Here is an 18,303-nt window from a genome sequence, read left to right on the forward strand (position 1 = left end):
ACTAAAACTTGATAATATAAAAATGCTTACTGCATCATATATCATTTCTAAAGGTTCAGCTTCTATGATACACCTTTGATCAGCAGTTTCATCTAATGGATTTATCTCAAATGTAATTTGGAAGAGTGAAATAGCATCATCCAACGAAGAAAGGAGATGGGGTTTTTTTGAATTATCCGGTAAGCCAGTAACATGAAATGAATCTATTTTGGTTTCAAATCTGCATTAAAAAGCACAGGACAAAAATTAAGAATCAAAACAATTTTAACAATTTTTCAAACTGAAAATAATAAAATAAAAATGATGATAACCTCACTTTGCATTTCCTGACTCCATCCAGTCCATTCACATCAAAGAAAACATACAATGATTTCTCTGAACTGACATAAATTAATTCACAAAGAATCCTATTTCACATGTTGATTTCTATGTTAGAAAACTATGATAGGCCAAGCCCCTGTAATCCTAGCACTCTGGGAGGCCGAGGTGGGTGGACTGCTCAAGGTCAGAAGTTCAAAACCAGCCTGAGTAAGAGCAAGACCCCGTCTCTACTATAAATAGAAAGAAATTAATTGGCCAACTAATATATATATAGAAAAAATTAGCCGGGCATGGTGGCACATGCCTGTAGTCCCAGCCACTTGGAAGGCTGAGGCAGGAGGATTGCTTGAGCCCAGGAGTATGAGGTTGCTGTGAGCTAGGCTGATGCCACGGCACTCACTCTAGTCTGGGCAACAAAGTGAGACTCTGTCTCAAAAAAAAAGAAAACTATGATAAGCCAATGTGTGGTGTACTTATAAATAAAATCCAAAATTAAAATAACAGAAAATTCCTACAATGCTTAATCAGTGTAAAACTAGAAAGTCTTTCATGTTTAACACAATTTTATAAGCACTTCCTCTTGTAAGAATAAAAATAAACATTTAAAAACCAAGCACCAGGCAGGATTTCTAGAATGACTATACGAGGAGCTTAGCAACCCCTCCCTATGCAAACCAACTAGTGAAACTGGTGAAAACTATGAAGTCTCTGGAAATTGACCTAAGGGCATAAGGTAAATGGAAAACCATTTATGCAAAAATATCTACTATGACTTGTTAAGAACAGGGAGTGTCTGTGGCATCTGAGCTATTACCATCTCCCATCACCAGCTTCCACACCATGTTACAGAAAGTTTACACTTTCTCTGGGTACAGCTAAGAAGATGTCATCACATGGCATTCTCTTCTTGTGTTTTGTCTTCAAATTGTTTTCTCCAGTCTCAGTTTTCTGAGTCTGCATCCAAATTTCCCTTTTCTTTTAAGGATACCAGTCATTGGATTAAAGCCAACACTAATCCATCATGAATTCATCTTAACTTGACTGTATCTGCATAGAACCTATTTTCAAATAAGGTTCCATTTACAGGTACTGAAGGTTAGGAAATGACATATGCAATTCTACCTACTATAGTAAGTAAACAAATGGAAAACTGCAACTCTCAATAATCAATAACAGTAAATCCTGGTGAGGGGGGGGAATCTAATTTCCACCGTTACCACATTATACGACTCAAATCACAGTTTTAAACAAAAACTTTATAAAACATACACAGAAAAGGAAAACTCAGGCATTATGCTTACTAAGCAAGATACTAAATAAGCAGCCTTAAGTACTTCAAAGAGGTAAAGAAAACCATGAACAGAAAAATTAAAAAAATTATGAAATTAATGTATGAACAGAGAATATAAATAAAGAAACATAAACTGTAAATTAAAAAAAAAGAACCAAGTAGAAATTTTGGAGGTGAAAAGTACAACAGCTAAAATGAAAAATTCACTACAGATGATCTTCAATTTTACAACTGGGTTATATCTCAATAAATCCATTGTAAGTTGAAAATACTGTTAAGTCAAAAACACATTTAATACACCTAACCAACCGAACATAACAGCTTAGCCTAGCATACCTTAAACGGGCTCAGAATAGTTACATTAGCTTATAGCTAGGGAAAATCATGTAACACAAAGCCTATTTTATAATATCTCGTGTAATTTACTGAATATTATACTGAAAGTGAAGAATAGGATGGTTTTATGGGTACTCAAAATTTCTACTGAATGCATTCCACTTTCGCACCATTCTAAAGTGAAAAAGTCGTAAGTCGAACTATCATGAGTCATGGACCACCTGTAGATAGGTTCAACAGAAGATCTGAGCCTCCAAAAGAAAGAACCAACAAACCTTAATATCGACAACTGAAATTACTGAGTCTGAAGATCAAAAAGAAAAATGAAGAACAATGAGCAGTGCCTAAAGTGGGAGACCATCAAGAGGACCAACATATGTATTATGGAAATCTCAGGACAAAAGAAAAAGAAAGAGATTAAAAAAAAAGTAAGCCGGGCGCGGTGGCTCACGCCTGTAATCCTAGCTCTCTGGGAGGCTGAGGCAGGTGGATTGCTCGAGGCCGGGAGTTCGAAACCAGCCTGAGCAAGAGCGAGACCCCGTCTCTACTATAAATAGAAAGAAACTAATTGGCCAACTAATATATATAAAAAAAAAAAAATTAGCCGGGCATGGTGGCGCATGCCTGTAGTCCCAGCTACTTGGGAGGCTGAGACAGAAGGATCGCTTGAGCCCAGGAGTTTGAGGTTGCTGTGAGCTAGGCTGACGCCATGGCACTCACTCTAGCCTAGGCAACAAAGCGAGACTCTGTCTAAAAAAAAAAAAAAAAAAAAAGTAAAGGAATAATGGCCAAAACCTTCTCAAATTTGATAAAAGACACAAATCTACACATCCAGGAAGCTCAAAGATCACCAATTAGGATAAACTTAGACACATTATAATCAAACTGTCAAAAGACAAAACAAAGAAAATCTTTAAAGCAGCAAGAGAAGCAACTCATCACATACAAGTGATATTTAATAGATTAACACCTAATTTCTCATCAGAAACCATGGAGGCCAAATGCAAGTGAGATGATATAAGTGATAAACCAAAAAACAAAAGGTCAACCAAGAATTCTGTATCTGGCAAAACTATCTTTCTAAAATGAAAGAGAAATTAAGACATTTCCAGACGAACAAAAACTGAAACATTTATCACTAGTAGTCTCACCCTGCAAGAAAGGTTAAAGGGAGTCCTAAAGGCTGCAATAAGAGGATACCAGACAGTAATGAAAGCAGTAATGTTGTATTTTTGGTTTTTAACTTTTTATTTCCTCTAGGATTTAAAGACAAATTCATAAAAACAATTATAAGTCTAGATTAATGGGCACACAATGGGTAAAGTGGTAATTTGTGAAAATGATAACATAAAAAGGAAGAACAGAGCTACATAGGAAGAGAGATTTTATACACTATTAAAAATATAAGTTACTCTCAATTCAAACTAGATTGTCTTAAATTCAAAATGTTAACTGTAATCCTCCTAATAGCCACTAACAAAATAACTGAAATATATACAGAAAAAGAAATGAGGAAGAAATAAAAAGGTACAAAAAAATTTAAACATCAAAGAAGATAGTATTGGAGGAACTAAGGGAAGGAAAGGTAAAACACATAGCAAACAAATAGCAAAATGGCAGAATTCATTGTCTGTCATTAATTGCTTTAAATGTAAATAGAACTAAATGTACCAAATGAAAAATAGAGACTGGTAAAATGGGGAAAAAAGTATGATGCAACAATACAGATTCTCCTCAATTTATAATGGATTATGTCCCAATAAGCCCATTATAAGCTGAAAATATCCTAAACTGAAAATGCATTTAAAACACCTAACGTAGGCTGGGTGTGGTGGCTCACACCTATAATCCTAGCACTCTGGGAGGCCCAGCCAGGAGGACAAGGTCAGGAGTTCAAGACCACCTTGAGCAAAAGTGACACCCCGTCTCTACTAAAAATAGAAAGAAATTAGCTGGACAACTAAAAATATATAGAAAAAATTAGCCAGGCATGGTGGTGCATGCCTGTAGTCCTAGCTACTTGGGAGGCTGAGGCAGAAGGATGGAGCCCAGGAGTTTGAGGTTGCTGTGAGCTAGCCTGATGTGACGGCACTCTAGCCCAGGCAACAGAGCAAGACTGTCTCAAATAAAATAAAATAAAACAAAACAAAACAAAACAAAACACATAACCTAAGTCAATGACCATCAATATAATATCTAAAAGAAATTCATTTTACATCCAAGGACACATATGGATTGAAAGTGAAAGGATGGGAAAAGATATTCCATGCAATTAGTAACCAAAAGACATCTGGGTAGTTAAAATGATACATAAAACAGTCTTTAAATGGGTAGTTAAAATGATACATAAAACAGTCTTTAAATGGGTAGTTAAAATGATACATAAAACAGTCTTTAAATGAAAAACTGTTATAAGAGAAAAAGGTCATATAGTGATTAAAGGGTTAATTCATCAAAGATATAACAATTATGAACATGTGTGCACCAAACAACAGAGCTCCAAAAATATATGAATCACACATTGACAGAATTGAAGGGAGAAATAAATAGCTCTATAATAACATTTAGAGACTTCAATGCCCCTCTTTTAATAAAGGAAGAACATCTAGACAATGGAACAATAAAGTAATAGAGAACTTGAACAACACTAAAAGTCAACTAGATGTAAGACAACACCCCACCCAACAAAGGCAAAATACATTCTTCTCAAATATAGGGACATGGAACATTCTCCAGGATAAACCAAATGTCAGGCCACAAAACAAGTCTCAACAAAAAGAATGTAATTATACAAAGCGACTTCTCCAATCATAAAAGAATCAAAACCCAACATAAAGAAAATGAAAAAATTCATGAATATTTGGAAATTAAACAAACATTCCTAGACAATCAATGGGTTAAAGAAAAAAAATCACAACAGAAATTAGAAAAAATACTTTGAAATGAATGCAAATGAAACATAATATCCCAAAATATACAAAATGTACCCAAAACTATGTTCATAAGCAAACTTTTACCTGCAAATGTCTACATTAAAAAAGAAAGATATTAAATAAATAACCTCACTTTACAAGTTAAGGAAATAGAAAAAGAAGAGCAAACTAAATTCAAAGTTCAGAGGATAAATAAAATAATACATATTAGCGGACAAATGAAATAGAGAAGACAAAAACCCTAGGGAGAATGAAAGAAACCAAAGTTGCTACTTTGAAAAGATCAACATACTTAACAAACTTTTAGTTAAACTAAGGAAAAAAGAGGGAACATGCAAATAACTAAAATTAGAAATGAAGGTAGCGGCATTATTACAGACCTCAGAGGAATAAGAAGGCCTTACAGAAGAATACTGCAAGAAATAGTACATCAATAAAATAGATAACCTAAATAAAATGGATAAATTCCTAGAAATACACAAATTACAAAAACTGCCTCAAAAAGAAATAGAAAATCAGATAACTAATAAGAAGTAAAACCTTTCTATAACCTTAAAAACCTATAGTAAAAGTTACTATAACTTATAGGTCTTACCTATAAACCTATAAACTATCAATTTACAATAAAACTTTACTATAGTATTATAAAACTAAAAGAAAGTTTTTGCATTGAAGGAGGACCTTGTATTCTTATATTTTGAAGGATTTTTAAATTTTTTTAAAATCATAAAATGATTTTGATTTTGTTAAATGTTTTTCTGCATCAATTGAGATGATTATCTATTACAAAATTTGTAAGTCTACAGTAAAACCTATAACCAATGAGGTGTAAATCAACAATCCAAACTTTTCAACAAAGAAGAATCCAGGACCAAATGGCTTCACTAGTAAATTCTACAAAATATTTAAAGAAGAGTACATAACAATCCTTCTCAAAGTCTTCAAAAAAATGGAAGAGAAAATACCTCCTAACTCATCCTTTGAGGCCAGCCATGACCCTGATACCCAAACCAGCAAACATCACAAGAACAAGAAAACTAGGCCCATAATGGCAGATTTACAACAGATTACCAGGTGAAAATGGACAAAGGCAACAACTACAACCATAAGGACTGACAAGATGAGATGGAGGATACCTGGTAAGAGAGATTTTACCCCTCTTGGTATCTAAGACACCAGTAGGATTATGGGTCCTTCCTGTCACTTTGCACATAATGTCTAATACAGGGCTGGATAGGAAAGAAACATGGGACCTCTGAGTGCAGACTATTAGTTGCACCCTGAAGGTGATCTGAGACACCAGCTTCTGCAAATTCAGAAATCATGGACAGAAATATTTGCACGAAACGAGGTTTAGGATAACATACATAGCAACAAGATAGATCAACAGAAAAAGCGATAGCCCAGGAAATCCTCACTAAGGAGTTGTTCCTCTATCCTATAGACAGAACAAATAGCCAAAGAAAGATTAGGAAAAAAATCATCATTTTCATTTTTTTCTTTTTCTCAGATACTTTAGATAGCCTAAAGGTTGGCCCTTCCATCAAGGGCTATATCTCTTTACTTTGGTATGATGGACTCAAGGTTTCACTTCTGACAATTTCAAGAAGGTGTGAGTTGTTAGAGACACTCCACAGGGTCCCTTTCACTTTTCTGTTTCCAACTGGGACAGGGACCTGAAAGAGGCAAACTCATGTATAGTGGTTAGCACCCAACCCACTCATTGGATGTACTGTTTTATTCTATTTTCTTTTACTCGTGGTTATATTACCATACTTACCTCATGGTGGTAGGAAGGGTCTATCATAAACTATTTTTAGGGGCTTAACTTAAGCCTGCTTCTAAAAGACTACCCTTATACAGAGGAGGGCAGGTGGCAATACCTTATCCCACTTTAGGTGGGTTCCATGTGATTTCCATTATTGTTATAGGGCTTTCCTTATTTGCTGGGTTACCTTTGCTAAAAAGGAGGGTCCATTATTGTTCTGGAGGAAGAAAGGAGCCTATGAACATTTTGATGACCTGTAGGATCACTGAATCCACTGTGTCAGCTTTTTAGAGAAATGGTTCGCAAAGTTCCCACTGGGGGTCTAGTCAAAGAAGTTTATAAGCGACCACAGGACACTGTGTAACAGATCCAAGTGAAGAAGACAGGAAGCAAAGATTCCCACGATGGCCACTGTCATGGAGTAGTCAAATGGTGATATCTTGAGCTGTCGAGTTGTCTCTGTAGCCATCTGTCCACGGCCTCCATCACTAGGCATGTTATTCTCCATTTGCTTGGCATCCTTCCCTAGACCATTGACATCCATCATCCTGTCATCCTCTGAGGCCTGTTTCTGTACACATGCAGGAACTCAGCAAGGGCCCTCTCAGCTCCTGGTAGGAGCCCATCTCAGAGCGATTTCTTCCAGAAAGATTCTGGTAACCTCACATGTTCCCTTCTTTCCTCCAGATAGGACAAGCCTCTACCCAGCCTGAAAAGGTATCTACCAATACAAGCCTAGGCATATGAGTGATACTGTCAATCATCAAAAGGGTGGACCCCCACCTGGTGGGTTCCCACCACCCCAAACACATAAACAGTTCGTTGTAAACAAGGTCCTCCCAGAGATCCCACTAAATATATCAAGGCATTACTATGTTCCCAATGTATTCATACAAGTACCTCATAAGAGGCTGAACTAAAGCTTTGGGTAGGAAACGAGTCTATGTGATTTCTGTATTCATTTAGCTGTGCCATCCCAAATGTCAAAGCCCCAATCTTTAGCTTTTAAGAGGGTCTAAATCTAGCCAGGGTATCAAGGCCCTGAGGAACAGCTTGCCTCTAGCAGCCTCCTTAGCAGCTCAGCCAGTGGCCTGATTTCTTTTTGTCATGCTGACCACTGTTTGGGCTCAGCCACAGCCTGTACTAGGGCTATTATTTTGGTAGAATACTTAATATCCTTATCCTTATTTTCTGCCATCAGGAGACCCTTTTCCTTCCAAAGGGCACCATGAACATGTACAATCATAAAAACACATTTAGTTATCCTTTTCCTAGTGCCAATCAAGTCCCCACTGTCAATTTTGCCTACAGCTCCTGTGGGGATATTTGGAGGCAGGGGGATCCAGGTCGCTCCTTTGCTGTCTGAGTCCTGGACTTAAAAAAAACTATTTGCTTTCCTGGAGGCTACCTGGACCCAGAATCTTTTGCAATTTGGGGGAATGTGCCTTTCAAGGTCCTTCTTTACAAAAAGTCCGTCTGGAGTAGCTTTTTTGTCCATTCCTTTTGACTATCTCAAAGAACCCTGCTGTCTGTTCTTGCACATTTCAAGCCCTCTATCCAATATTGCTGTAAATTGCCCTGCTATGGCCAGGGCTTCCTTTTGGTCCAAACTGAGTTTGCTGCAGGGAGAGACCATTCAAAACCCCAAGAAATAATTTACTGGGCATCGGACTTAAGAGTTAATTCAGGCAGCTGCCTCCTTGGCCCCTTCCATGGTGCCAAGATGGCAGTGGCAGCAGGTGTTCCTTCCCTTTGCTGTGTGCCACTCAGCAGGGGGCCATGTGCTCCAGTACTCCCTCCTGTTGTCTGCCCGGGGCTGTGGCCCTGCCTAGTGCCTCACCCTGGTGGCTGTGAGGGTTCCAGCGGGTACAGGAGCTCAGAATAAACCAGACCACCAATGACCACTTTTTCTCACACTCCACACAAGCAGTACCAACCAACATTTTTCCTCACTTGCCAGGTAAGTAGTATCATAATAATCTTTAGACATAGGTACAAAAACTCAGACAAAATCTTACAATCAAACACAAACAATATAGGGAATCCTAACACAAACAATCTAAAATGCCAACACCTATCAATTAAATATGAATTTCCATTTAATGGTCACTTCTCCTCACATTTCAGCACACATTGGATTATAATAATACTTCTCTTTACATATAGGTTTATATATAGGCTATAGTTAGCCAAAGTTTTTCCCAAGGGGCTTTGAGATGGTGATTCCTTATATTACAAGAAAACTCACAAGTAATAGTCAATACTAGGGCTACAAAAATTCCAGGGCCTATCAAACAAATGGGAATCCAAAGAAGACAAACACCACCCCAAACAGCTGGAAGGGTTAAAACGCTCCCCAATGGGTGGCCTAATAGCCCATTCCCTGGGCCTTTAACAAATTCCCTTACAAAGCTGGATGGTTCAAAACCCTCCTGAAATGCGTGGCCTAATCCCCCAATTCCATGAGAAACCTATCTCAAATGGTGGCTTAGTCCCCCTGTTCCCTAGGAACTGCAAATGAGCTCCAAATTCAAATCAGGTTCCCTAGTTCCCCTCAACCTCATTACTTCCACCCCCAAAAGGTGCCTCAAAATAAATGGCCTGATAAGGTCCTAAATGAATGTCCTGCTGCAGAGCTGGAGAATTCAAAACCCTCCCCAAATGGGTAGAATCAAGGGTCTCAGCATGCACATCAGAGAACTTACCCGCAAATGGCCTGGCATCTGAACACTTTCCAAATTCATTTCCTTCTCCTCAACTCAGTTGGGGTTTCAGGGAGCTGCATCTATTTCAGGGAGACAGGGATGGGCCCCACAGCTAAAACAGGCTCCAGCAGCTGCTAGGGCTGTCCCTTGCTCTCTCACCTCGAAAAGAAGTTGCTCCTACATGCAAAGACCCACACCTTAGACCCAGGGCTGCTCCCTGCCTCTTCCAGCAGTTGCACGGTGGGCCCAACCAGGGATGCCAAATTCTGTTACCAAAGGTTAGGCACTTGTCCCCGAAGGCATATCAGAAGAACGAGGACAAGTGATTTGAGGAGAAGGAAAAAGTAGTTTATTAATTTACCAACAAATAAGGAGGCTGGCAGACTCCTGTCTCAAAGTACCAACATCCTTGGTATGGTATAATTTCTGATCATTTTTCTATTATTATTTAATGTCCTTGTATGTTTCATTGGCCTGCAGTTTTCTACTGAACATTATTTTATTAATTCCAAAATATATATTATTGAAAAGAAAAACTAAGTTCTTAAAAACACAAAAGGACACATTAAACCTTTAAAAAGACAGCAAGATTATGATCTGACTTCCAATCTTACAGTGAAATTTTTTTCTTATATGATAAAAAAATAAATGCTTACTTTATTGCTTGTCCTCCTGGTCTTTGTACCATCAAAATGCTAAATTCTTCTACTACAATATCTAACAGCTCAGGTTTTTCATGATCTTCTCTTAGAACAATAGACATACTTTTCAAGTGAACAAAAAACTTCATGGCTTCAAACTAGAATATATTCAGAAGAAAATAAAAAAATATATATGTATATATAAACACCAAAAATAATCTTATTCTTATGGTCTATTCATTTCAAAAACCACAAAATACTTTAAAATCACATTTTATTAAGGAATCACCACAAAAACAACAAAAAAATCAAGAGATAATTTTTATCCCTCCCTTGGAAATTAAATACTAAATGCAATTATAGATCCAGAAACAGATCACAGAGTAAGTCAATAACATATATTTTTAAGAGGATTAAAAATAGACATATATAATATTAAATTCCAAGGTATAAGGCAAAAACCATCTTACTGTTTTTGGCAAGGTTGGATCAACTGCTGTTTCACTATAACCAATTGCTTCATAGAGTAAAGCTTTTTCTTCAGGTGTCAACATTTCTTCAAGAGCTACAAATCATTAAAAAAGTGCTTTGTATTCTTAAATGAAAATACAAAATTAACACATAATTTGTCTACCTTTAATAAAGGAAATGCAAAATTTACTTTTTCTAATGCTTTTAAGAAATTATAAACAATGAATTTTAGAATGGCACTGGCAATTTTATAAGTAATTCTCCAAAAATATAAACTGCTAAATATGTAAATTTAACAATATAAATTTCTAAATATTTGTATTAGCTCAAAAAATAGCTAACTGTATTAGGCATTTAATAGCACTGTGTGAATCAAGACACTCAGCATACAAAGTAGACAGTATTAGTATTATAATTTTTCCACGTTCCAGATGATAAAACTGAGGTTTCCTGAGCTTAAATAACTCACCAGAGACACACTGCAATAAGTGACAGACCTAAGTAAGACACACAGCTAAGCCTGTAAGCCTCCAAGGCTATGATCTTAAACATTTAGCTAAAAACAACAAAAATCTTTGCAGGAAACACTTAAATAAAAATTTATAATGGCTTAATCCATTTTGGAATTTTTATCTTATTTTTTATCTATGTGTTTACTGACTCCTCTGGGCATAAAGCTCTTTTGTAAGCATTAGTAAGATTAAAATTTTTTAATTTAATTTTTATTTAACATATATATTTTTAAATGTTTCAGTAATTTTAAACTACATATCAAATAACTACTTAAAATATCTATTTACTTTAGAGAACTTTTTTTGCAAAACTTTCTCATACTCAATGATTGACTATAATGTAAAATGAAATGGACATACTTCCAGGTTTAATATCTGGTTGTTCATTAATATTTTTTTCTGACCAAGAAGACCACAGCCAACCAAACCATCCTTTATTATCCTCTGGATATTTTACCCCTTCTTTATAAATCCTGAGTCCAGCTTTCTTCACCTAAAAGGAATAAATTTTCCAATAAATGATAAATTATCTTTTATTTAGCAATTGAAAGAAATAGACACATGGTATTTCCAGAACTTAGCTACTTAAGCAAATGAATGTAAATAATATACACACTAACAACAGAACATAGCAACTAGAATGTTAACCAAACATAAGAGTTTAGGGATACTATAGAGTTCTCCCCACTGTTTTACAAGAGCAATGATTGAAAAAAAAGATGGCTTTTCACCTTCATATGAATATTTGATAAGCCAAATTATTTAGAAAAAAAATTTTTCCCATAGAAACCTGTCTGACTTAAATGAATGTGGCTAATAGTAAATCAAATTTTCTTATAACACAAAAAAGCAAAATTGAACCCTTTCTAGAAAACAATAGGTTAAAGCACAATACTAATAACATCACAATGTCTGCCATAGCTATATGGAATTCAGATTTATTTTTACTAATTGAAAAATAATTTAGAATTACCTCAACTTCTGCCTGCTGTCTAGCTATAGTTATGTTAAAGACATCCAGTGCTTTTTCCAACTCCTGAAAATACAAATGAAAATATATTAACTTTTACATAAGTATATAATTTATCAAAGTGCTACATTAAATAAAAACTATAATAGGAAACAAAAAACACAATATCTATCAATATAATGTACCTGGTTAAATCCTAGGAAGCAAGCTTGAACATATATCAGCTTGGAAATTAGAGTGACTTTTTGAAAAATGAAATCACGTCACACATGTGAGAGTTACAGAGTTACAAACACGGAAAGATACATACATGCACTGTTTAAAATGACTTATATTTGAGTTTCAATTACAACTAAGGGTAAATATATTAGTGACATTTTTCAACTAAAAATATAATTACAATTCCATATTATATGTACAGTTTGTATGTCATTATTAAGATAGAGGCATAACTTGAGATATTGCAGGTTGGGTTCCAGACCACTGCAATAAAGCAAATCAGAAAAATTCTTTTGGTTTCCTAGTGCATATAAAAAAATTATGTTTAAACTATAGTGCAGTCTATGGAGTCTACAATGGCATGTCTAAAAAACAATGTATATACCTTAATTTAAAAGTATGGTATTGCTCAAAAATATTAACAATCATCTGAACCTTCAAAGAGTTATTTGTAATCTTTTCGCCAGTGCAACATCTTGCCTCGATGTTGGTGGCTGTGGACTGATCAGGTTGGTGGCTGCTGAATGTTGGAGTGACTGTGGCAATTTCTTGGTAATGAAGTTTGCCGCATCAATTGACCCTTCCTTTCACAAAAGATTTCTCTGTAGCATGTGATACTGTTTGATAGCATTTTACCCAAAGTAGAATTTCTTTCAAATTACAGTCAATCCTCTCAAACCCTGCTGCTGCTGCTGCTGCTTTATCAACTAAATTTATGTAATATTCTAAACCCTTTGTTGCCATTTTAATAACGTTCACAGTATCTTCACCAGGAATAGATTTCATCTCAAGAAAGCATTTTCTTTGCTCTTCCATAATAAGCAACTCATCTGTTCAAGTTTTACCATAGGATTGCAGCAATTCAGTCACATCTTCAAGCTCCACTTCTAATTCTAGTTCTCTTGTTATTTCTACCATGTCTGCAGATACTTCCTCCACTGAAGTCTTGAACCCCTCAAAGTCACTCATGAGAGTTGGAATCAACTTCCAAACTCCTGTTGATATTTTAACCTCATCCCATGAATCACAAAGGCTCTTAATGGCATCCAGAATGGTAAATTCTTTCCAGACTCAGTTTTCAATTTACTTTGCCCAGATCTATGAGAGGAATCACTAATTATTTTGTAAGGGAGCTATTACATTACAAAATGTATTTCTTACATAAGACTTGAATGTTGAAATTACTCCTTGATCCATGGACCACAGAATGGGTGTTGTGTTTGCAGGCATGAAAACAATCTCCTTGCACATCTCCAATAGAGCTCTTGTGTGACTAGGTACATTGTCAATAAGCAGTAATATTTTGAAAGGAAGCTTTTTTTCTAAGCAGTAGGTCTCAACAGTGAGCTTAAAATATTCAGTAAACCATGCTGTAAACAGATTCACTGTCATCCAGGCTTTGTTGTTCCATTTATAGAGCATAGGCAGAGTAGATTTGGTATAATTCTTAAGGGCTCTGGGGCCTAGGATTTTTAGAATGGTAAATGAGCAATGACTTAAAGTTATCAGTTGCATTATCCTCTAACAAGAGTCAGCCTGTCCTTTGAACCCAGGTATTGATTTCTCCTCTCCAGCTATGAAAATTTAGATAACATCTTCTTCCAAAGAAGGCTGTTTCATCTACACTGAAAACCTGTTGTTTCATGTAGCCACTTTCATCAATGACTTCAGCTAAATCTTCTGGATAACACTGGCAGTTTTTGTCTCAGCGCTTGCTGCTTCACCTCGCACTTTATATTATAGAGATGGCTTCTTTCCTTAAGCCTCATAAACCAACTTCTGCTAGCCTCAAACTTTTCTTCTTCGGCTTCCTCACTCCTCTCAGCCTTCATTGAATTGAAGAGAGCTAGGGCTTTGCTCTGGATCAGGTTTGGGCTTAGAATGCTGTGGCTGGTTTGATCTTCTAGCCAAATCACTAAAACTTTCTCCATATCAGCAATAAGGATGTTTCACTTTCTTATCATTCATGTGTTCCCTGGGGAAGTACTTCTAATTTCCTTCAAGAACTTTTCTTTGCATTCACAACTTGGCTAACTGTTTGGCACAAGAGACCTAGCTTTAGGCCTATCTTGCCTATTGACATGCCTTCCTCATTAAGCTTAATCATTTCTAGCTTTTTATTTAAATGAAATGTGTGTCTCTTCCTTTCACTTGAACACTTAGAGGAGAGGCCTTCATATTGTGATTAATTGGTCTAATTTCAATATTCTGTCTCAGAAAATAGGGTGGCTCAGGGAGAATAAGAGAGTCAGGAAAAATGGCCAGTTTGTGAAGCAGTCAAAACACATGTAACATTTACTAAGTCCACTGTCTTATATGGATGTAGTTTGTGGTTCCCCAAAACAATAATAATACTAGCAAAACAATAATAATAGTAACAGCAAAGATCACAGATCCCCATAACTGATATAATAATAAAAAAGTCTGAAATATTGTGAGAATTCCCAAAATGTGACAGACAAAACATGAAATGAATACACTGAATACAATTGAATACATTTCTGTTGGAAAAATGGCATCGACAAACTTGCTCAAGGCAGAGTTGCCATAAACCTTCAATTTGTAAAAACCACAATAACTGCGAAGCACAATAAAGCAAGGTGCAATAAAATGAGATATGTCTGCATTCCAAGTAGACCTAGATATACTTAAAACTTGTATTTTTAATGTTTATCCTTTTCAAAATTGTGGTTATTGAAATAAACTGAGATAAGCTATATCTTTCACCATAGCTATACACACTCACAATTGCTTTTGAGAATTTCAATCTCAAGCCATATTTTCCCCAAGAGAAGCAACCACTACCTGCTATTATCAGAAAACCAACTTAACTCAGGGTTCTGCTGTCCAGCAGACATGAAAGATTCAGGTTAAGATTTAAAACTAAGTAAAAAAATCTGAAACCACCCCGAAGAAGTCTCTAAACCGAAGCATTCCTAATAGACCCTAGGTCTTCGGAACATCTAGGGTTTTGGAAAGTCTCTCATCTTGAAAATTAAAGTAAAACTCAATCTTTAGGGAGTTACTAATTAGAAATCCACTCTGGATTTAGAATGGTTACATTCATTTCATGAGGCTAACTCTTCTTAGTTTCTCTAAGCTACACTTCAACCATCTGCAAAAGAGTCCCTTTTGAAATATGCCATAATGCTAAAAGATAAGACTAATTAAAACATAATATCTTAAACCAAATAATTAAACATAAAGTTGCTGGTAAAGACTAGAGATATGACAAGAATTAAGAGAAAAAGAGCTGTGTATAAGCAAAGAATTTAGCGAAGTTCATGCCAGAGATACAGAACCCTAGGGATGAGTAGAACTGGGATAAGAAAAGAGATGAGGAAAGACAGATGGCATAAATGAGCACATCCATGGCTATAAGAATGTGCACTATACATACAGAAGACAAGAAAATTTTAATTAACACACAGTTAGATGCTAACATAGAAGAAACATAGTGGTGACACAAGGCTTTGGTACCAACACAGAGAAGTTCAGAATCAACGGAGCAAACACTTTTTAGGCTTAAGGTTAAAAACGCCATAATAAATAGAGGCTTCAAATTACTATATGCATGAATCTTAATTCCTTCAAATTGAGAATAACCTCAAATTTCAAAAGCTCACAGGAGAATTTCACCAGATCTTGTATTCAAGTGAAATTAAGAACAGAAGTACAAAAAAGTCTAAGTAAAACAAAGAGAGATGGTCAGCAAAAATTAGAGTAAATGAGTAGGAAATATTAAGTCACTAAAGACTGAGAAGGAGTTATGTAGTACAAAACATTCAACAATTTTTTTAAAATGCTAACCTCCAAAGACATGAGAATTTCACCAGATGGCTTCTTACTTGTTAATTTTTTTTTATACAGTTCTTTATATTTCTTCACTTTTTGCCTATGTTCACGAATATGCTTCCATGACCACATCCGTAAGGCAGGGCAAACATTTACTTCAAGAACACCACGTATAGCATAAACCCACCTAGTTAAAAAACAAAAAGAAAAACCCAACACTTAACACCCACAAATCACAGTATGAAATATAACTGGTATTGCTTCTAGTGTAACAACATAAATAACTATATCAACAGAGACTATGAAAATGGTGTATTATCTTAGCACTTCCTTTTTACTGAACCATGTTTGTATTAATCCATTATTAATCTTACCTCTTTCCTAAGTGAAAATAAACAAAATCATTCAATTTTTTAAAAAATAAATATAGCATGCATTTAAAAATTATGCATTTAAATTTAAATTATGCAATTAAATTTGCATTTAAAAATTAAAAATAAAAAATTATAATTAAAATAAAAAATAAAAAATAAATATAGTGCTACACAAGAACTAGTAAGGCATTAATTGGCAAATAATATTTTAGCCATGATAACTAACATAGTCAACTGAAAGAGTAATTGTAACTTCTAGAAATTAGAGAATAGCTTAAAAACTGGAATAACAAGACTTTTGAATTTTAAAATCGGGTTATACTGCATAGACTCCATAACTTATAGGTTGTAAAATACAGGCTTAGTAATCCAGGTTTACTGTATCTGATAAGGAAGTTTAGTGAAAGAAAAAAAGACACTGCTAGAAAACATACCAGGATATAGTTTTTTAATAATTCCAAAAATGATGATCCCTTTATAGTAAATGAAAACTATGGTATTCTAGTATCTCTAGTTGTAAACTGTGTTAAAAGAATCCCTTAACTCAATTTCATTAACTTAATAAGCTAAAGCAGCTACATACATTTCCAGCCATAAATCAATTATTGTTTGTATCACACTTTAAAAAGAATATCTTAAAATTTTTTCTTAAAAAAAAAACTTTACTTTTATGCTACATTTTTTAAATCTTCCAAAAAGGAAAAACAAATTTAAGGCATTTACCATTCCCTGGCATGGTAGTGAAGAGGTACATCAGGTTTGAATTTCCTGTAGGGTAGATTTTGTGTCATCATATCAATTGATTCAAGAAGCTCCATAACACTAAAATACTAAATAAGAATAGATAAATTAAAACACTTTAATGTTTCAAAACTTTTGTTCAATTATTGAAGATAAAGTTAAATTATTGACTTTTAAAAGAAATGTTACTATATAATGTGAATTTCAGAAATATATTTAAAATCTGTTTTGTTTTTATCAAATAATAGCTCATAGTTCAAAATTTCATTAAAGAAAATCACCTGTGGTTTATTAAATTCAATTGCTATGTTATGTAACTCAACATCCAGTTTTATTTTGGGGGCAGAAAAATCAAAATCTGATCGACGATTCATCTGCAGTTTGGCATTAGCAGATATGGGGCGAAATACTGCAAAATAATACAAATTGAAAAAAATTAAATTGAGTTATATTTCAAATGTCTCAAGGCACTAAAAGGATCAAGTTGAAAACACTGCTTTTCATTTCTTTTATACCCTTTTACTACAGTTCCCAGATGTCCACACTGCTATGATTTGGTCAGATGACCCAAACAGTTCCTTAACTAATGGAAAAGATTCTTTTATTTTTTTCCTACTTTTAATTCATACGTACAATGAAGGTTCATTGAGCTGCCCCTCAAAACACCAATATAACCCTTAAAAGTAGAAACATTCTCTATAAGGAAAAATGGTCCAATTAATGTACATAGTTTAGTGGGATGAATGAACATTAGAAATCCTAAGAGGAAAAAAGATTGTATCTAACATTGATTTCCATTACATAATTATAATTTCTGAATTTGTGATCAATTTCTCTGTTTCCACCTGTTCCTCCTTTTAACTGATAAATGGATGGGGGAGAGGAGTGAGAATTTGCCCAGGAATACCTGCTTGCTCAACCCACAATCTGGTTGGGTCAACCCACAATCTAAGAAAAATTCATCTCAACTCTTTGTATTTAGTGCCAAGAAGAATTTTAACCATGCAGAGAAAGAACAGTAAAAGTAGAATCTAGACAGAGATCATTAAATTTAAGCTAATTTTTAAACAAAGATAATATATTCCTTTTGTTTTAATCATCCCTATGAACTAACACTTAAGTTTTCACATATTAAATATTCAAAACTATTTCTTATTCGAATAGAAATAAAAGCTTAAAGATCTTGCTCTTTCTTCTACATTCCATTTTACACTGCAACAAGATAA

At 34.9% G+C, this 18,303-nt stretch overlaps 1 protein-coding gene across 3 annotated transcripts in view; it reads right to left on the reverse strand.

Annotated features, from left to right (window-relative positions):
* The window catches only part of VPS13A (vacuolar protein sorting 13 homolog A), a 221,528-nt gene that overhangs the window by 167,808 nt on the left and 35,417 nt on the right, over positions 1 to 18,303 (reverse strand). For all 3 annotated transcript variants that reach the window (XM_020289260.2, XM_012759772.3, XM_012759771.3), the window contains exons 11-18: positions 17,359 to 17,486; positions 17,060 to 17,166; positions 15,978 to 16,149; positions 11,952 to 12,014; positions 11,339 to 11,471; positions 10,466 to 10,560; positions 10,011 to 10,153; positions 31 to 220 (exon numbers count right to left, since the gene is read on the reverse strand). In XM_020289260.2, coding sequence (XP_020144849.2) covers positions 31 to 220; positions 10,011 to 10,153; positions 10,466 to 10,560; positions 11,339 to 11,471; positions 11,952 to 12,014; positions 15,978 to 16,149; positions 17,060 to 17,166; positions 17,359 to 17,486 — 1,031 coding nt within the window. The remainder of the gene's footprint in view (positions 1 to 30; positions 221 to 10,010; positions 10,154 to 10,465; positions 10,561 to 11,338; positions 11,472 to 11,951; positions 12,015 to 15,977; positions 16,150 to 17,059; positions 17,167 to 17,358; positions 17,487 to 18,303) is intronic.

The sequence above is a fragment of the Microcebus murinus genome, chromosome 12 (genome assembly GCF_040939455.1).
Source record: "Microcebus murinus isolate Inina chromosome 12, M.murinus_Inina_mat1.0, whole genome shotgun sequence".
NCBI classification, from domain to species: Eukaryota; Metazoa; Chordata; class Mammalia; order Primates; family Cheirogaleidae; genus Microcebus; species Microcebus murinus.